Genomic DNA, 21,979 nt, shown 5'->3' on the forward strand with positions numbered 1-21,979 from the left:
TACCTCGGCTCCACCATTACCGACGGCCTGTCCTTGGACACAGAGATTGACAAGAGGATCGGGAAGGCAGCTACAACTCTCGCTCGCCTCACAACTCGAGTGTGGACCAATCCAAAGCTGACAGTGAAGACAAAGATAGCAGTCTACAATGCCTGTGTCAACAGCACGCTGCTGTACAGCAGTGAGGCATGGACTACATGCGCCAGACTGGAGAGAAGACTCAACATCTTCCACCTTAGAAGCATCCGCTGTATTCTGGGTATATTCTGGCAAGACAGTGTCCAACGCCGAGATTCTGTCTCGAACTGGCTTTCCGAGTGTGTACACTCTACTGAGGCAGCGCAGGCTATGGTGGCTGGGCCATGTCCATCGCATGGAGGATGGCCGTATTCCAAAAGACATCCTCTATGGAAAGCTAACATCTGGGAGGAGAAACATCGGCCACCCCAGCTACATTACAAGGATGTCTGCAAGAGAGATTTAAAGGCGCTCGACATCGATGTGGAGTCCTGGGAGAGCCTTGCAGCTGACCGTACGAGGTGGAGAGGTACCCTGAACCAACATCTCAATACGGGAGAAGAGAAACCGATGAATGCAGCGGCAGACAAGCGGGCACGCAGAAAGGAGCACAGCAACTTCAACAGACCAGAGACCACACACAAATGTGACCTTTGCAACAGAGACGGTCACTCCCGCATTGGTCTCTTCAGCCACAAGCGACGCTGCTCTAGCCGAGGTGTGGAGCAAGCAGCCAACTAGGATGCATTACCCATGGTCAGCCATGACCGAGGGAGCCTAAGAAGTGTCTAGGTGGATGATTGATGGTCAGCACTGACTTAGTGGGCGAGAGAACCTGTTTCCATACTGCATGACACTATGATATATATTGTTTATATTTTCACATTTTTACCTTACACATACTTTAAGATTTTGCAGCTCTCTGCACCATGGGACAGAAAAGGGCAGTCAGATACTCTGCTGTCTGCAGTTGAGAGAGAAAATGAAAGAGTGACTTTCTCTCCCCTTGCACTCTCTCTATTTCTCATGAGATATAAAGGGGAGAAAGAGAATTGGAGAGGAAAAGAGCAAGTAAGAGAGGGGGAAAGAAAAGAGAGAAGGAAAGAGAAAGTTAGAGAGAGTTTGAGTGTGAGACTACGAGGGAGGGAGAAAGTGCGAAAATGAGAGAAAACACAAACCTCTTGTTTCCCTGAAAATAACTCTTACTGTCCTTTTTTCCCCGACACTCATGTGACAGGCATGGGTCTAGGAGTATTACTGTAATCTGCAGCGTTCTATCAGTTTATTGTATATGCTGATTACTCTGGCTGGGAATAATTAAGTCCGTTTTCTTTCTCTCGTGTGTATCAATCATCTTCCTTATGCGGCAACGTATGTTACAGATATCTCCAGGACCGGAGAAAACAGATATGGCAGATTTGCGTGTCAGATTTCCATGAGAATATCCTCACTAAAGTCCCTTACTATAATTTGTATATGCTCACAACCATGCCACCAAATTCAGCTCTAACTCCATTTACAAGTTTGCAGATGACACCACCCAGAACAGACCGAACCTTGAACAGTGACGAGACAGAGTACAGGATGGAGATAGCGAGCTTAGTAACATGGTGTCAAGACAACAACCTATCCCTCAATGTCAGCAAGACAAAGGAGCTGGTTAATGATTTCAGAAAACAAGGTGGTGTACATGCCCTAGACCGCATCAATGGTGGCAAAGTGGACATGGTTGAGAGCTTCACGTTCTTAGGCATAAACATCTCCAACAATGAAGTAACCACATTGAAGATTTGGCCAAAAAGCACATCAATACCTCTACTTCCTCAGAAGAATAAGAAAGTTAAATGTGTCGCCAACAACTTTAACCAACTTCTACAGATGCACCATAGAAAGATTTGAATTGGAATGCACCACAACTTGATTTGGCAACAGATCTGCCTAAGACTGCAGGAAGTATCATGAAAGTTGTGGATGTAACCCAATCCATTGCACACACCAACACCCACCTCCCCGCACCCATTACCAAAATCAGGTCTATCCAACGCAACATTGCATCAAGAAAGCCAACATACTGGGCCATTTACACTCTGGTCATTTCCTGTTCTCCCCTTTTCTGTCGGGCAGAAGATACAAAAGCTTGAAATACATACCATCAGACGTATTCAAACTAATAAGGATGTAGTTCCGTTCTCCAAACCTTCCCAATGTTACCAAAAGTAACAGTAAATTTCCCCGGTGTGGGATGAATAAAGGAATATATTATTATTATTTTTTATTATTAGCAAATTTGCAGATGACACAAAGCTGGGTGGCAGTGTGAACTGTGAGGAAAATGCTATGAGGTTGCAGGGTGACTTGGACAGGTTGTGTGAGTGGGCGGATGCATGGCAGATGCAGTTTAATGTAGATAAATGTGAGGTTATCCACTTTGGTGGTGAGAACAGGAAGGCAGATTATTATCTGAACAGTGTCAAGTTAGGAAAAGGGGAAGTACAACGAGATCTGGGTGTCCTAGTGCATCAGTCACAGAAAGGAAGCATGCAGGTACAGCAGGCAGTGAAGAAAGCCAATGGAATGTTGGCCTTCATAACAAGGGGAGTTGAGTATAGGAGCAAAGAGGTTCTTCTGCAGTTGTACAGGGCCCTAGTGAGACCACACCTGGAGTATTGTGTGCAGTTTTGGTCTCCAAACTTGAGGAAGGTCATTCTTGCTATTGAAGGAGTGCAGCGTAGGTTCATGAGGTTAATTCCCGGAATGTCGGGACTGTCGTACGTTGAAAGACTGGAGCGGCTGAGTTTGTATACCCTGGAATTTAGAAGGATGAGAGGGGATCTTATTGAAACATATGATTATTAAGGGATTGGACATGCTAGAGGCAGGAAACATGTTCCCGATGTTGGGGAGGTCCCGAACCAGGGGCCACAGTTTAAAAATAAGGGATAGGCCATTTAGAATGGAGATGAGGAAGAACTTTTTTACTCAGAGTTGTGAAGCTGTGGAATTCTCTGCCTCAGAAGACAGTGGAGGCCAATTCTCTGGATGCTTTCAAGAGAGTTAGAGCTCTTAATGATAGTGGAGTAAGGGGATATGGGGAGAAGGCACGAACGGGGTACTGATTGTGCATGATCAGCCATGATCACGGTGAATGGCGGTGCTGGCTCGAAGGACCGAATGGCCTACTCCTGCACCTATTGTCTATTACCTCATTGTGGTCCTTGGACTTTTTTTAATCTACACTCTCTCTGTAACTGTAATGCGAAAACGCTGCACATTATATTTTGTACTCATGTGAATTGGCGGGGTAGCATGCAACCAAAGTATTTCACTGTATCTTTGTATTGTACACCCACCAATAACACACTGATATTAGTTACAGAGATTCAGCTGTAGAAATGGTTTTCGGCCTTCTGCTGAGAGCTCAGATTCCCTTTCTAATTCTTCTTCCAACAATATATTTATGAAAATTGTAGCAATAAAATCACACTCCAGTGACCTTGACACCATTTTTGATTACAAGAACCTACATCCCAATACCATTCAGCAGAACCAGACCCATGGATGCGAATGCGTAAATGCACATCACTATTTTTTACTTCTGGTGGACTGCACATATACTATATGGCATGAAATAATATGGTTCTATGGTGTGATTAAAGAATAATTGTAGTTTTCAAATGGTTAAATCTAATTTCAAAAGAGCAACTGTACGACTTGGATAGGAATAGGTCAATGAAGCAATTCCAGTTAACACAGGCAAATGAGCATCGGGGATCGTTTATAAAAGACTAAATATAACAATAAGTACTGGAAAGACTCAGCAGGTTAGTTAGAATCTTCGAAAATTTTAATTTCAGGTTGGGAACCTTACATTGGAGCAACAGAAATCACACAAAAATATATTATGGTAATTGTGTCACGTGGAACATTGTGTTTTCTGTTATTTGAAAATAACGTTTCATATTATCAACTGTAAAGGAATTATTAATTATTTTTTAAATTAAAAAAAACTTTATTTGTAACAATTATATACAAGTACATAAGGACAGTGCATAACTCTACATTCGTAGTGTCACTCAGTGTTCAGTGTTTTCAGCTCTATATATTGGTACCATTGCCACTCATATGGCCTCCTGCAATGATATCAACTTCAAGTGTATGCGAGGTTTCTACACCGGACGTAGCATCTCACTGTCTGGTGGCAGAAGGGCCCTAGATTGCAGTCCTTCCCCACAAAGCCTTGGCTGGCTGCACTGACTGCTTCAGTACATCACTATGTACTTTTGCAGCCTGGAATTCCGTTATGGTAATTACATTGTAGTGGAAGATCAACAAGTTTCAGGCACACCAAAGAAGTCTTTCACAGTTGTTGATCTCCCAAGAGCACCTTTTGTCTGCCATGCTGTGTGTCACTGGGAACAGACCAAAGATCAGTCCTCAGTTACTCAGGACGAACCTCAGGAAGAAACCTTGCACCCTTTTCCAGGTCCTCTTTACAAGTGCAGAGTTCAAAAAAGGTGGGATACTCTTCTTCTCATCGAAGTGGTCCCGAGGGCAACATGCATTGGGAGTGAGATTCCAACTGACTGGGACATTGTGTGGAAATGGGGTCAAGGCCACTCATTACGACACCAAGAACATGTAAAAGCTCAGCATGTGACACCTGGCACCTGGCCTGCATACTTTGGTTCCAAACACAGCCTAATGCAGCCACACATTAAGGTGGCCAGCAGGATGAAGGTGATATGGGTATGTTTTGGGCCCTGTGTCTTATGCATTGTGACTCCTCAGATTCAATCCATCTTGGATCTCTAGATGAATTTGAAGAATGAAATGAAGGTGTGATGGATGGACCTCATCTGTGCCATGTACGGCAGCACTGAGAGCACCTTGCATCTGATGACCACGTTCCTACAGGTTTTTGAGAAGCGGCAGCCCCCAGTCCCAATTTTGGTTTATCTTTCATGTCTGTTACAACCAATTTTTGTTAGGCGCCACAGCCCCTCCAAACCAGACTCACAGCACTTTCAGTAACCAAAAAGTATATTTATCAAACTTATTATCCAATTAAAATACCTGATTGAATCAGGTAAAAAAAAAGAATATTGTGGTGTCTATGACATACAGACTCTTGAATGCTTTTGTTTTTCAAATAAGACAGTTCTTATATTTTAACACCATAACATGTCAACCTAAGCAGGTTATATATTAGATGGATGCAATGTATTTCCATTATCTTTCATGGGTTTGCCAAGTCTTGATACAGACTCCCTTTTTTGTGCAACATGTGCTTCTAACATAAGCTCATTTATCTTTATTTCTGATATAGATGAATGAGAATCAGCTGTTAAAGGGCAGAGTCATGTTTAAAATCTACAAGCTCAATCTCTGCTTTTCTGCTGCTGCTGTAGTCTATGAGCTTTCTTTGCAAGCTTCTGGGCTACGTCCAGCTTTTGCTTTGCTCCACGCTTACTCTCAACGGGCTTGGTCAAAAAGCTAGCCTTTTGTGACGCTCTTCAGTGACTTTTCTGTTTTCTCCAGCTCTTCTGCATATCGCTTCATTGCAGCTCTGATGTTATAACACATCTTGACATCTACTGGATCATGCTTTGGGTTCTTTCATGTGTACAGTTGTAGAGCACTTTTCCCAGTTGCACGGATGCCATACTTGATGGTCTGAATTCTCGAGTATGTACTGACATTCATGCAAGAAGACTTGGGATCTATAACATCTCCCATCACATTAAATGACCCTTCCACCTGAGGGCCATGGAAACAACTCATAATAGAGTTGCTGCCTTACAGTGCCCGAGACCTGGGTTCGATCCTGACTACAGGTGCTGTCTGTATGGAGTTTGTATGTCCCCCCCGTAACCTGCGTGGGTTTCTCCGGGTGCTCTGGTTTCCTCCCACACTCCAAAGACGTACAGGTCTGCAGGTTAATTGGCTTGGTGTAATTGTAAATTGTTCCTAGTCTGGAGAGGATAGTGTAAGGGAATCGCTGGTCGGCGCAGACTCGGTGGGCTGAAGGGTCTGTTTCCAAACTGTATCTCTAAATTAATTAGTAAGGGTATCAGGAGTTATGCAGAGAAGGTAGGAGAATGGGGTTAAGGGGGATAGATAGATCAGCCATGATTGAATGGCGGAGTAGACGATGGGCAGAATGGCCTAATTCTGCTCCGAGAACTTACAAACTTCATTCAATTCCTCTCCTTTTCACATCCTGGGAGATGTTATAGAAATCCCCCTTAGTTTAGTGTAGTTTAGAGATACAGTGTGGAAACAGGCCCTTCAGCCCTCCTACACACTAGGGACAATTTACAGAAACTTATTAACCTACAAACACGCATGTCTTTGGAATGTGGGAGGAAGCTGGAGCTCCTGGAGAAAACCCACACAGGTCACAAGGAGAACATACCAACTCAGTACAGACAACACCCATAGTCAGGATGGAACTCAGGCGCTGTAAGACAGCAACTCAGTTTTTAGTTAAGATTCTTCACTTGGCCTTTCTGTTTTATAAGTTTCACTGTGGTTCCTGCTGTTTCTCCATTGTTATCCGTCTATTCCATTTCACCATACCATGTAATACCCCTCTATTGCTTTCTACCTTTTTAAAGCAGAACATAGAACAGTACATCACAAGAACAGGCCCTTCAGCCTATGCCTGTGACGAACATGATGCCAAGACTAACTCTTATCTGCCTGCACATAATCTATATATTCTCCATTCCCTGCGTATCCATGTGTCTATCTAAAGTCTCTTAAACACCCCTATCATATCTGCCTCCACCACCACCAGAGCAGCACATTCCAGGCACCCGCCATCCTGTGTAAATAAACTTGCCCGGCCCATTTGCATTAAACTTTGCTCCTCTCACCTTTAAGCTATGCCCTCTAGTAGTTTATATTTCCAGGGGGAAAGTTTCTGTGTCTACCATCTCTATGCCTCTCATAAATTTTATATACTTCCCTCAGTAATATAAAGGTCGCCCCTCAGCCGCCAGCATTCCAGAGAAAACAATCCAAGTCTGTCCAACCTCTCCTTGTAGCTAATACCCCCTAATTCAGCCAGCATTCTGGTAAACCTCCTCTACACATTCTCCCAAGCCTGTACACCCTTCCTCCAATGTATTATCACGTTAACTGATATTAATCATTCCGTTATCATTATAATCCAACTCTACCATGTAAGGTTATGTTACTGTGATCCCCTGCCTTCCCCTCTTTATAAATACAAAGAACTTCTCTCTTGGAGTTTAATCTCCCATTCCGTTGGACAAAACACAGGCTTACCGTGAATGCTGTGGGTGTTTGGAGTTACTCTACCCTCCACCCGAGTATTTTTCACCACCAAAGGCACCAACCCATAAAGCCCTGACCGCTTTGCCTGACAGAACTCTGGCCATCAAGTTCTGCCGGGTCCCAGCGCCCGACGAACTCCAGCAACATTTTTTTATTTTTTATTTCCTTTACCGAATTTCTAAATCCACGGAAATCCCTCATGGTTGACAACAGTGCAAACCATAAATATATACATTACCCATTTACTCAGTTCTTTATTTCACATTGTATCTAATTTACACTATCACAATGTGTACATAACAATATTAAAAACGAGGAATAATAAGTAATATCCATCTGCATATAATTATATTGACACTCATAACCATATACTCATAATACAGATTGTGAAGTGATTTGTTACTAAATAATGTTCCATAAAGAATATTCCAAGCAATAGTTCATCACCATAATATTTTAAATATATATTTTTTCAAATTTATTACTATAAAAAAGAGTCAACAAGTAAGTACAATGAAGATTATGTTTTGGATAGATACTACTGATAAATTTTATATGTTAGTCATCATATGCAGCATATTACATCCACTGACTGAATTATCTTATATATTTATTGGGGGTAGTTACATGATTCAAGATTCCTAGAATGTGAACTCATTTATAAAACATGAAGTATTTTAAAAAGAGTTTTTGCTCTTCAAATTATTTCAAGCATTTAAAAAGTTTAATTTCAGCACAATTTGGAGGTATCATAAATACTTTGAAGAATGTGCTGTCTGCAGTTTTCATTGGGTCATTTCACGTGACATTTTTTTAAAATGGAAATTTGTACACTTAATATAAATCTCTCCAATTCAACCCATACGCAGCCTTGGAAATGTTTAAACATACAAGCAAATAAGGACTAGTTCCGATTAAAATATCAGCTCAGCAACCTTTAGGTTACTGCAATATCTGATATTTCTTGCTCTCATCAACATATTCATCCCCCTACCTTCCCCTGCTTTCAGCTGATTTTATTAACTGATAGGAAAGATACAGAATTATCTGCAAAGCATTTATTCTGATGTAAATTATGGCAAACTTTTGAATTTTGAGTGAGGAATGTGGGTAAAAAATGAGAATGCAACAGTCATGTCTTCAATAAATTATTAGAATGTCAAACCCTTGATAAAATTATGAAATAGCACACCACACTAGAATTGAAATGTACATAGAAAAAGCTCAATTTGGATTTGGATTGTATTGTTCAAAGCCATGCATTGGAAACGAATCACTTCAAATTTACTTAACCAGTCAGAAATTCAATGGGTGGCGGCCTCAAAGGAATCCTTCCTAGGGTAAACTTCTTTGCTTCAAATTCTCGCAGGTCATCTGCTGAAAGTTCTGGTTGGGGTGTGTACAACACATTACTTCCACTCACTGAATTATTGCCTGCAGGGGTAATTTGCGGCTGAGGGATAGATGCTACAACTGCCCCGAAAACATTTGATGATGTTGTAGTTGTGGCGGAGCTCCCAAAAGTATTACCTGTTGCCTTCACAGTGCTTCCAAATGCAGAGGATGTAGGTGCACCACTAACTGCAGAACTCCCCAAAGCGCTGGAAGCTGTGGTGCTGCTTCCAAATGGTGCAGAATTTCCAAACACAGAGACACCTGGGGTAGAACTGTTTGCAAAACTACCAAATACAGATATTGGAGCCGTTGTTCCAGGAGGTGCCCCAAACTCAGGCCTGTTTCCAAAGACGGAAGCAGAAACAACAGGCTTGGTTCCAAATCCTGATGGTGGAGGGGCTGAGGATGTTATTGTGTTTCCAAACCCAACTGTTCCAGCATTCTGTAGTCCAGCACTGGGTTTGAAGCTAAATGTGTTGCTGTTTATGGTGGTAGATGCAAAACCTGTGGAAACTAACAAATCCAAGACAGACATGTTGTTTTGTTAAACCACAAAAGAAGCATATCATACAAATTACATATAAACTTGAAGTAACTAAATTTTAAACCCTATATGTGTTATAAGCTTCAAACATAAAATGAATGTGGCAAACCAAGCAAGACAGACACATTCTCACAAATGTTTTAGAAGTTTTATTTACTTCACCAATACTTGTTGCAGTTCATACGATTAATCTAATATACTTCTTTATACAACCAAGAAATAGTTTGGTCAGCAATTTAACTCTCAGTTCCGAAATGGGTAAAATCATTTACAAGAGCAAACAATAGAATCATAAAAGTGTTGGAAGCAGAATTAACAATTAACGTTGAGAAGAGAATTGAATAAATTCAGACTTCTCGGGTGAAAAAAGGGAGCCAACCAATTAACTCTGATGGTGAAAAATGCACAATTATACTGCTGTAAAATTCCGCAGCAAATTAAATTGTTCGTGCAAATGCTACTAGCCTTTGTGTTACCGATGATTATACTTCTGGAACAATCTTCCGACCATGTATTTACTTCTACTTTAAACCCAACCATGATGCTCACACATTAATGAGCCACGGTGCCATTACTATATAAATTACTATATATTTTTAAAAAGAAAGACACTTAACCTCCTAAAAAATCTCGAATTAAAGCGGGTAACAGAAAAATTAACTTTACGATGAAACTCTATAACTCTATAAAGTTTAGTTTAGTTAAGAGACATGTGACAATAAACTAAACTTTAAAAATAGTTTTAAGTAGGAGCCTGTGAAATGACAATAAATAAATAAAAGACATTTTTAAGATACATTTTTGTCCAGAAGAGCAAAAAAATTAACCCTCTGAAGGATATACTCACCCGATGAGCCAAATGTTGAAGTTTGCATGCCACCAAAGCCCACTGAAGGTTTCTGCTGGCTAGGCTGCCTCAATTCAGCACTCTGGAGAACAGGGGAAAGAAAACATGTCATATTTGTACAAGTATTTTAAATGAATTGATGAACATGCAACAGAATTGCACCATGTTGAGGAACTGTTGGCAACATTTCCCATAGCCCCCAATCCGCCCACTCAAAATTCTTGCACTGCCCTTGCATCTCTACAATACTATAAATGAGAGTTAGAAAATCAAGTAACAATAACAAACAATTAATCAAGAGTCATACAACACAGAAACAGGCCCATGAGTCCAATTCATCTATGTCGACGAAGACCCCAAATCTAAGCGAATCCCATTTGCACGTTTGACTCATATTCCCCTAAACATTTCATATCCGTGTACCTGCCCAAATGTCTTATAAATCTTGTAATTCCATCTGCCACAACCACTTCCTCTGATAATTCGTTCCATACACCCACCACCCTCTGTGAAAATGTTGCCTATCGGGTTTCTATTAAATCCTTCCCCTCTCACCTTAAACCTATACCTTCTAGTTCTTGTATTCCTAACCTAGGGAAAAAGACTATATCTATTCAATCTATCTTTTGCCCCTCATGATTTTAAGCAGCTTTATAAGATTACCTCTCAGTATTCTCCACTCCAAGAAATAAACTCCTAGCGCACTTAGCTTTTCCTATATCTCAGTCCCACCAATATCTTTTCTGAACTCGTTCCAGCTTAATGGCATTTTTCCTACCTTAGGGTGACCAAAACGGAACATAATACTCCAAGTGCAACCTCATCAAGTTCAACTGCAACTTACTAACCCAATTTTGACACTCAATGCCCTTACCAATGAGGGCCAGTATGCTAAAAGGCTTTGTCTCCAACCTGTCTACCTGTGATGACATTTTCAGGAAACCATGTACTTGTAATCGTAGTTTCTCCTGTTCTACAATACTCCCCAGGGCCCTGCTATTCACTCTAAAAGACCTATCCTGGTTTGACTTCCAGGTGGTGGCCAGGCACACCACTAGATGCGGGCCTCCAGTCCAAAAAGCAATATTCCAACATCACCCGTTGCTTTTTACCATCAAATCAATTATGCAATTAATTAGCTAGCTTTCTGTGGATCCCAGACATTCTAACTGTCCAGAGCAGCCTACCATGCAGCACTTTACAAAAGGACTTGCTGAAATCCATACAGACTACATCTATTACCTGGCCTTATCAGCCTTCTTGGTTACTTCTTCAAAAACCTCAATTTATTCATGATACATGATCACCCAGACACAAAGCCATGCTGACTATCCCTAATCAACCCGTCTTTCCAAATGCCTGTGTATCATAATAATAATAATAATAATGCATTTTATTTATATAGCGCTTTTCATATACTCAAAGACGCTTTACAGAGATTTTGAGAACATAGGGAAATGAATAAATAGATAAATAAGTAAATAAATAAATGAACAGAGAAAGGAGACAGAAGGTGAGGTGACCTTCAGTGGTTGAAGGCAGTACTGAACAGGTGAGACTTCAGCGATGTTTTGAATGTGGTGAGTGTGGAGGAGTCTCTAACGGTTTGGGGTAGTGAGTTCCATAGGGTGGGAGCAGCGATGGAGAAAGCCCTGTCCCCCTAGGATCTGAGTTTGGTCCGGATGTGGGGGGATAGGAGATTGGCAGCGGCAGAGCGGAGGGTGCAGGTGGGAGTGTGCCTGTGGAGGAGGTCGGTCAGGTAGGATGGGGCCAGGTTATGGAGGGCTTTGTAGGTTATGAGGAGGATTTTGTACTGGATTCTCTGGGGGATGGGGAGCCAGTGGAGTTTATAAAGTACGGGGGTGATATGGTCACGGATCGAGGTGTGTGTGAGTAAACGAGCAGCGGAGTTTTGAATGTATTGAAGTTTATTGATGATTTTTGAGGGTGCGCCATAGAGGAGGCTGTTGCAGTAGTCCAGACGGGAGGTGATGAAGGCGTGGATGAGGGTTTCTGCAGCTGTGGAGGAGAGGGATGGACGGAGACGGGCAATGTTTTTGAGGTGGAAGAAGGCTGTCTTTGTGATGTGTTTGATGTGTTTGTCGAAGGAGAGGGTTTGATCAAGGATGATTCCAAGATTCCGGATGTGAGGTGAGGTGGATACTGGGAGACCATCAATGTTGAGGATGAAGTTTTGGGTGGATTTGGTGAGCGTTTTTGGACCAATGATGATGATTTCAGATTTGTTGCAATTTAGTTTGATATCCCTCAGAATCCCCTCCAGTAACTTTCCTACCACAGATGTTAAGACTTAGTCTATAGTTCAGCTATTTTTCATTGAGCTCTTCTTAAATGGCAACTAGATTTGTACTGCATAGAAGTACTTTGACAGTTAAGAGCACATGGAAGGCAGGTGTTTAGTTGATATTTGTAAGTCATTTGCCATGTTTTAATTGATTTGATTTGCAATATTTACCCTGTCACCTCTAATTTTTGCATTTGTGCCAAGTAGACACTCTCATGCTCCGCAACAGAGGGAAGGGTCTATTAGAAAACATAGAAAAATAGGTGCAGGAGTACACTATTCGGCCTTTCAAGCCAGCACTGCCATTCAATATGATCATGGCTGATCATCTAAAATCAGTACCCCGTTCCTGCTTTTCCCCCATATCCCTTGATTTCTTTAGCCCCAAGAACTAAATCTAACTCCCTCTTGAAAACATCCAGTGAATTGGCCTCCACTGCCTTCTGTGGCAGAGAATTTCGCAGATTCACAACTCTTTGGGTGAAAAAGTTTTTCCTCATCTCAGTTCTAAATGGCTTACTCCTTATTCTTAAACTGTGACCCCTGGTTCTGGACTTCCCCAACATCAGGAACATGTTCCCTGCACCTAGCCAAGCCTTTAAGAATTTTATATGTTTCTATGAGATCTCCTCTCATCCTTCTAAATTCCAGTGAATGCAAGCCCAGTCGACCCATTCTTTCATCATATGTCAGTCCCGCCATCCCGGGAATTAACCTGGTTGTATAATTGCTGAGAATATGTAAAACAGATTGCATTTATGTATGTCACAAATGAGTTATTCATGGGAAGTCCAATCAAAGGCAAAATACAGAAGGAAACATGGTATTGGGTGAGAAATATTAAACCAAGGAAAAACAAAAAATTTCAGAGACTTCAGGCTGTATGTGTCAAATTTTAGTACCAAGTATTTGACTTAATTAAGACTCAACACGTGCCATTAAGAATTCACAGACTTGAAACAATGCTCTATCATTCTCTGGCATATCTTGTACTAGCTGGGGATAAGCAATATGTCTTTGCATTTATGCGAATTAATAGTCTGTCATAGAGATACTTTTAAAACAAAGCTCGTGAAGATCAGGCAAATGTGTATAGCAGGTTTTTGATAATTGTTTTAGTGCCCCTGTCTAAAGTCAATTGTGTTTCAAGTTACTCAACAGTGGGTGCATGCTATCATCCTCGCCAGTACTCTTACTGTAAATGTAACTGCAACAAATAATCTATTACTTTCCGAGGTAATTATTTTCCAACAATAGCTAATTTTACCATTGACACTCTTGCAGAAGAATTTGGCTTCTTCAGTTCAAGCATCCTGTTTCTATGTTGATTTGATAATTGTGCAATGGAGTCAACCTAAATGAAAATATGGCAAATTAAAGGGCAAGTTAGTAATAAATACAAACATGACGGTCTGATGAAATCATTTTACAACAAATTTTTGATTCAGTGGCAGCACACAATCTGCTGGTAACAAGACGGTTATCTTTCTTATATAGCAGCAGTATGGTAAATGCCATATACCTATATAAAGAAAAAGGTGCAGGAACCTTCACCAGGTTTGACACAGGAACTAGCACCTGAAACTTTAACTGTTTCTCTTTCTACAGATTCTGCTGACCCAAGTATTTCCAGCATTTTGATTTTAATTTGATTTCCAGCATCTGCAGTTTAAAAAATAATAATTGTACAGCTATTGGGATTTTGGAAAATCCAAAGCAAATAACAGTTATGAGAATAAAGTATGGACAACCAGTCACCTCACTGAAATCAGGGGGCAATTGTCACAACTTTGCCCTCTCCTAAAATCACTGCTATTACAATATTCTTTCATGCTCTTGCCATTCACTTAGGTTTACACTCCCATTGTTAAAAATGTTTTAATGTTGCTTAGGTTTTAACGTGCTACCTCCCGCAATTGGGATTTTCAATTTTAATACTGCTAAATCACATGCCCAGAGTTCCTTCAATTCATCAGATACATTTCAGAAATTAATTTTCTCCACAAATTCAGTTACCACCATATTTATAAATATGTTTCAATATCACCATCATTACCATTGCAGGAGTAAATTAATATACATATACCTCAAAACATTTCAAGCCATTCTACTTTTAAAATATCCAACATGTCACTGCAAAGGTTTGCAAGCCAATTAATGATCAGAACATTCCCCAACATAAAGTCAACAAAACGATTTGTTCAGTCCCATTTACATTCATGTTGCTCATGAAAACTCAAATTGCTTCGGTCTAATTATTAATCATTCATATTATGGTGACGCGGAGAGTCACGATTCAGACGGCATATCAACATAATTGAATCTCACAAACATCTTTCAAAATGTACGATTATATGCTGTACAATTATTTTAATTTGCAATAAGTTCCACTCCCAGTCACTTGAAGTCTCATCACCTAGGATAGTGAAGCGCCATCACTGCAGCCATTGTCATCATTCTACTCAATTCTTTGCTGCATCATATTCCAATTGGAAACAGCTGAAGCAAGTTAGCTATGTAAAGATCAATATGCTAACAGCTGGAATTATATTGCAATTCTGAAGATTCACTATGGCAGGATGATTTGAGCTATCATTACTCCCATAATTAAAATTAGTCTCAATTATTTTACCTGGAGAAAATATGCCACATATAATGGTGGGGGCAATTATAAAATTGTAATTATTCCAAGCCCCTCAAATCCTGAATGTGTAATTAAATTAAGGTATTTAAGTTTCTAATGGCACAGATGATTAAAAAGGTGAACAAATTTATGTCAGGAAACTACAAACTGCATTGACCATTTGAGAATTACATTGAAATTGAATGTGTGTGACTTGAAATATTTATTGCAAACTGCAAAGTGAATTAATGGTTAGTTCAGTTCTCTGAGTTTTAGTTACTACTGGACCAAGTGGACCTGTTGGGCCCATTCCTCGTAGAGGGGGGACAGGGAAGGGGAGAGGATGTTGTCACTGAGTGAGCCCCATTTCCCCCTCTCCTGACCCCCACCTCCACTTTCCCCTCCCTCCCCCACCCTCACTTTCCCCTCCTCCCCACCCCCACTCTCTCCTGCCCCCCACTGTCCCCTTCCCCCCACCCCCTCCTCCCCAAACCCCTCCCCCACTCCTCACCCCACCCCCACTCTCGCCCTCCTCCCCCCACCCCCACTACCCCCACCGTCCCCTCCACCCACTCGGCCGCCACGCCCACTCCCCTTTCGTGGAGCCATTGGCTGCGAAAAGCACTTACCAGTGCCTGTGCGTTCAACGCTGACTACCAACGTGCGAGTCTCTGCCGGGCGAGGGAAGGACTGAGGCCGGGCGAGAGGAGACAGGCGAGGTAAGGACTGAAGCCGGACGAGAGGAGAGGGAAGGACTGAGCGCGGGCGGGCAGCGGCGCTGCCAGCGGCCATCTTGTTTTGGCGAGTGAGGAGCAAATGAAGTGGAAGGTGGAGCATTGCGATATCAGACGCCGAGGAGTTTGAGGAAATGGGTTATTAAATGAATTGTTAAACTTTAAAATCTCTATAGCTTTATAAATGTAGCTTCAATTTGAATGAGAGTTGTTACATATTATGGCCAGGATAATGGTGAGTAAGGTGGTGCAAAAATTGTGGCGCTATGGTGTACCGTTTTGGCTGTGCGAACCAAAAAAGTTATGCTGTGGTCAAACACACATACATACGGACAGAGAGTTTTAGTAATATAATAATATAGATTTTAACCAAGATAGAACAACAACACAGATGGTGGATGAGCTAAACTGATAAAATATAATTATGCTTCCACTTCAATATCCTAAAAAAAAGTTCTTACATAATGCTGTAAACTGCCTCCTGCCCTACTGTTATAATATTCCAGTCGAAGTTCTTCAGGGCAGATGTCCACAAGACCTACAGAAGAATAAAACACATAATAAACCAACACTCCTCAATTACATAACCATTTTAGTGTCTCTAAATACACTAAGAGTATTAAGAGCATCGAAAGCCTTAATCCCTTCCTGAACCCCTTAACTTAGTTACAAAAAAATAAACTGAATGTGAAACTGAAGCAAAAAATTAGATAAACCAATTTCTCAAAAAAAAAAAGAAATAAATCGTACCTGAAACACAAGCATACTCTTTGGCAGCAGAATAACAGGAGAATAACCACTGGCCAGAGGATTCCCATGCTTCAATGTCTTTTCTTACAATTTCCCTGAAATAAATATCAAACAATATTACAAATAATGTTTATTCATAAATGATTAGTACTTAGCATGCAGTGAATTTAAAATAAAATAAAATAGCTATTTCCTTCCTGATAAACATGCAAGGCCCATGTTTAGAAAATAAACTGCAGAATGCACGGTGATGAAATAGATAAAATCATTGCAGGGCGAGAAGAGATTACACAGGTAAGGAGGGATAAGACCAGGAAGGGATATGAAATTAAAAGAATTGATCAAACACTAGAAACTGCTTTAAGTGGAATTGAAAAAACATTCACAAGAGCAAGACTTTGTGCAAATTGGGATGAGCAGCAGAGTTTTAGGTAAACTCAAGATTATAGGGAATGCAGAATGAAAGGTTGTTTCAGCGAGCACCAAGTTACAGAAATGTCACTACAAGGTGGGACTGAAGAATATGGACAGATTTGGATTGCCAGCAATCAAATAGCATAGTAACACTCATATTTGCAAAGCATTCACTCTTTTGTGGTGCTAAAGGATGCCAGGCACCATGAAACAGTATTCCAGCTGAATGTCTTCAGAAATTAGACAAGCAAAAAATCACCTAAGGAAACATATAGTATTTTTAAATACTCAACTGAAAACAAAATATAGCAACATAGAAAATAGGTGCAGGAGGAGGCCATTCGGCCCTTCGAACCAGCACCGCCATTCATTGTGATAATGCCTGATCGTCGCCAATCAATAACCCGTGCCTGCCTTCTCCCCGTATCCCTTGATTCCACTAGCCCCTAGAGCTCTATCTAACTCTCTCTTAAATCCATCCAGTGATTTGGCTTCCACTGCCCTCTGTGGCAGATAATTCCACAAATTCATAACTCTCTGGGTGAAAAGGTTTTTTCTCACCTCAGTTTTAAATGGCCTCCTGGTTCTAGACTCACCCAACATTGGGAACATTTTTCCTGTTGTTTAGTTTAGTGATACAGTGCGGAAACAGGCCCCTCGGCCCACCGATCCCCGCATATTAACACACACTAGGGACAATTTACACTTATATCAAGCCAATTAACCTACAATCCTGCACGTCTTTGGAATGTGGGAGAAAACCGATGATCTCGGAGAAAATCCACACAGGTCACGAGAGAACTTACAAACTCCATACAGACAGCACCCGTACAGTCATGATCGAACCCCGGTCTCTGGCGCTGCGAGCGCTGTAAGGCAGCAACTCTACCACTGTGCCACCATGCTGCCCGCTTTACATTTTTTTATTAAATGATCAACAGAAAGTCTGTTTTGGTATTTAATCATTCGAAGTTAAATAAGCAAAAAACAAAGTGCTGGAGGAACTCATTAGGCCAGGCAGTATATCTGAAGGGAATGTTCAGATAATATTTCGGGCCAGGACCCATCTTTAGACTGATCAGTCTGTCCATGCCCTCCACAAATCCTGCCTGACCCGTTGAGTTTCTCCAGCACTTTTTTTTTGCTCAAGGTTCCAGTAGCTGCAGTTCCTTACGTCTCCAGGAGTTAAATATGGCGCAGCTAAGTTGTTTCTAACTATTTTAAATAAAGCACAAAATATAGTGTGCACTATTGAAGGGTTGACAATGTTGCACACCGGAATAATATGGACCAAATCAATGTCTCTCACCAAAGATAGACACAAAATGCTGGAGTAACTCAGCGGGTCAGACAGCATCTCTGAAGAAAAGGAATAGGTGACGTTTCGGGCAGAGGCCCTTCTTTGTACAGTTAGTGCATAAAACCAATGATTACACTCACAGAATGTTTTCCTGATCACATTGTTGATTATCATTAGAGAGAGTTGTAAATCTGTTCTGTATAAAGCTTCCAGAATTTGCAACTGCTTTCTTCCCAGCATCTGCGCTACCAAATCCTCTTCGGTCGACATCCCTGCCGGAGCTTCCCCACGTTGCCGGTTTGGAGAAAGTTGATGGTTGAATGTATCTGGATTGGGTTTTCTGGAACTGATTTCCCCAGCCTCCTCTGTTGTTACTGTAAGCTTAAACAGACAGCCATTTATGTGTCAACCTCAGTGTCAATAGCTGTTGAATTTTAAAATATATTGATGTATTTTCTATAAAATATAGAATATATATAGCTTATTTAAAAGTTTGACTCCTGAATGTAGCATCTCAATACCCCAAAAGACCCATAATTTAACCAACCTGTGTATCAATGAGCTATTCATTTTGGAAAAAACAGTCACACCTGTCTAAAATAGGATTGTTGACAAAAAATATTTGCTACATGTACAAAAAGACTTCATTCATTTAAATTAAATTTTAAAATGCCACGAACCTATTAAAGACTGAGCAATTGTATGTGAATACATAATTTAACATTGAAGCATAATGGATTCATGCAGCTCCCTGTAACACTAAAATACCATAGGAATACAGATCTTTCTACCTCTAAAAGCTTTCTCAACTTTGACCAATGATTTAAAACAATTTCAAGCACAATCCATTATAGCAACAATATACTCTAGTACATCAACGCATGTCTCAGTATCTCATCCCAGTATACTGGAAAATTGTTGATGATTTGAATTCATTTATTTCTGTTTATCATGATCAGATGAACAGCATATAATGAAGGCAGCATTCTTAGTTTAGTCTAGTTTAGATACAGGCCCTTTGGCCCATTTGTCCGCATCGACCAGTGATCCCCGCACATTAACAATATCCTACACACACTAGGGACAACTTACAAATATACCAAGCCAATTATCCTACATTCATGTACGTCTTTGGAGTATGGGAGGAAACAGAAGATCTTGGAGAAAACCCCACGTGGTCACGGGGAGAACGACCAAACTCCATACAGACAGTATCCGTAGTTGGGATCAAACCCGGATCTCCGGCGTTGCAAGTGTTGTAAGGCAGCAACTCTATCTGTGAAGAAGCACGCTGAAGAGCCGTGCCGCCCACCTCTTACTGAAAGATCCATCTTGTAAATTAGGAGCAGTAACACACGACTCTTAGAGATTGCTCTGCCATTTAATATGATCATGTCTGGTCTGATTCCATTTGCATCCCGTCTCAAATCTATATTACAATCTATGTATGGTAATCTGTCACCACCTTGCACATCAAGAGTCTTGCATTCTCTACCTTAAAAAATATATTCAAAGACTCTTCTGCAAAGTATTGTGGAAGCAGAGTTCAAAATACACGACTCTCTGATTATTTTTATCATCCTTCTAAAATGGGCAATCGGTTTGAAAAAATAAGTGACTATACTTGCATGTGAATCATCTCCACAAATACCGTTAAGATCACATATTACAATCTGGTATCCTCTCACTCTTCTGAAATTCAGCGGATAAAAGACTAACTTGCTTAAACTTTCCTCATAAGACAACCCACTCATTCCAAGTATTAATCTAGTAAACGTTTACTGAACTATTTCAATGCATTAATGTTTTTTCCTTAAATAATATGGAAATTGTACAAACCACACCAGATGTGCTCTTGCCACCGCTCTATATCAGTGAACCAGAAGTTTCCCACTTATGTATGATTATCCTTCCAGATCTGTCCTGTTGTCTCAGGTTTGCCTGCTTGGTTTCCTCGGTATTCCTATTCTGCAAGAATGTACAATGTTGTATATCTCCTTCCATCTCAAAGTGGTCACCCTTCTCGCTCATGACCTCATATGATCTGGGATATGTGTCCAGCGAGTACAGCTACCTTTGCCTGTCACTTCTGATGTTAGCCTGATGGGTCTTCAAGTGTTTTGTCTGCTTCGGCCGACCTCTTGCCATTCTCCCAAACTTTTGTTTGCACCCTGGCTCTAGCAGACTTTCCAATCAGGATAAGAATGTATCTGCACAAATCTCAAGTTTCCTCATCATTCCTTTTGTCAATTGCAGATGTCTAGGCTACTCAAATATGTGCAAGACTTAACCTTCGTCAGCACACTCTTTGCTTATCCACTATTTTATGTAAAGCGAGGAGTTGATATCCGATGTTTTATTAACTAGTACTTCTAAACCTCCTTACGAAAGATGAGATGATTTACCCGCTCTCAGACATGCCTATCAGACCCATATATAAATATATATATATATAGGTGTGTGTGTGTGCATTTATATATACATACACATACATATAAAAACATACAAACAATAATAGGACAAAAAGACATGCTCGGAGCTGGCTTTCTCTGCTAGTTGAACAGAGCCAGGCAGTATCCACCTTCGCTCATCCCCCGCTGCCCCATCCCCACCCCGGTTCCCACGTGCTCGGACCCGCCCCTCCCCCCCTTCATCCCATCCCCTCACCTCCGCTCTGCTGCTCACGCCCGCCCCCGCCGCCGCCGCCCCCCCCGCCCCGCGGGTGCTCGTTCCAGCAGTTGGCGCCGAAGCGGCATCGTCCCTCCAGGAAGTACTTGCAGATCGGCATTGCTGGCGCGCTTTCCCACCGCACCCGCTGTGGCGTCACCGCACCCTCTGTGACATCCCTGCAGCCCGCGCCGACCCGGCAGTCAGACGCCGGCGGCCGCCGCCGATGGACGAGCCCGGGCCCAGAGACTGTTAATGTCTGCGAGTTAGAACCGTTCCGTCGGGATCCTCAGTGTTTCATTACGTGTGACTTAACGACAAATGCTGTGTGGACGATCGTGAAACTTCCGATCCGACACAATTTATATTTGACGAGCTTGCGTATCACAAGGAGAAACTCAAGCGACCGCCCGACGTGCGTCAACTGCCGTTGGCCGTAAATGACGTCAGGCAGGGATCAGGCGCCGATTGTGAGCGTGACGAGGGGGCGGGGCCGAGCCGATTGTGACGTGGGGGGGGTGGAACAGTTTTTTTAATAGGCTGTGGATTGGGGGGATTAGAATGTAGCAAGGAACTGCAGATGCTGGTTTACACCGAGGTTAGACATATCATATCATATCATATATATACAGCCGGAAACAGGCCTTTTCGGCCCTCCATGTCCGTGCCGCCCAGTGATCCCCGTACATTAACACTATCCTACACCCACTAGGGACATTTTTTACATTTACCCAGCACCCATAAAATGCTGTAGTAACTCAGCGGGACAGGCAGCATCTCTGGAGAGAAGGAATAAGTGACCGAAGAATCGAAGAAGGGTCTCGACCCGAAACGTCATCTATTCCTTCTCTCCATATCATATCATATCATATCATATATATACAGCCGGAAACAGGCCTTTTCGGCCCTCCAAGTCCGTGCCGCCCAGTGATCCCCGTACATTAACACTATCCTACACCCACTAGGGACAATTTTTACATTTACCCAGCCAATTAACCTACATACCTGTACGTCTTTGGAGTGTGGGAGGAAACCGAAGATCTCGGAGAAAACCCACGCAGGTCACGGGGAGAACGTACA

At 41.6% G+C, this 21,979-nt stretch overlaps 1 protein-coding gene across 1 annotated transcript; it reads right to left on the reverse strand.

Annotated features, from left to right (window-relative positions):
- Positions 1 to 3,894: 3,894 nt before the first annotated feature.
- On the reverse strand, positions 3,895 to 21,323 carry nup42 (nucleoporin 42). Its single transcript, XM_078421593.1, has 7 exons — positions 20,900 to 21,323; positions 18,373 to 18,613; positions 16,519 to 16,613; positions 16,230 to 16,306; positions 13,679 to 13,765; positions 10,107 to 10,188; positions 3,895 to 9,228 (listed from the first exon to the last, which is right to left on the reverse strand). The coding sequence occupies exons 1-7, from the start codon at positions 21,018 to 21,020 to the stop codon at positions 8,609 to 8,611; spliced, it is 1,323 nt and encodes a 440-aa protein (XP_078277719.1). The 5' UTR covers positions 21,021 to 21,323; the 3' UTR covers positions 3,895 to 8,608.
- Positions 21,324 to 21,979: the final 656 nt, after the last annotated feature.

This window comes from Rhinoraja longicauda, chromosome 2 (assembly GCF_053455715.1).
Source record: "Rhinoraja longicauda isolate Sanriku21f chromosome 2, sRhiLon1.1, whole genome shotgun sequence".
NCBI classification, from domain to species: Eukaryota; Metazoa; Chordata; class Chondrichthyes; order Rajiformes; family Arhynchobatidae; genus Rhinoraja; species Rhinoraja longicauda.

Bases quoted from the DNA above. Each gene is read 5' to 3' on its own strand.
- nup42 (XM_078421593.1), bottom strand. From the start codon at position 21,020: ATGCCGATCTGCAAGTACTTCCTGGAGGGACGATGCCGCTTCGGCGCC. The intron at 18,614-20,899 runs GTGAGGGGATGG...TGTCTGTTTAAG, and splicing joins GCGTGAGCAGCAGAGCGGAG to CTTACAGTAACAACAGAGGA. The intron at 16,307-16,518 runs GTACGATTTATT...ATTCTTCTGTAG, and splicing joins AGAGTATGCTTGTGTTTCAG to GTCTTGTGGACATCTGCCCT.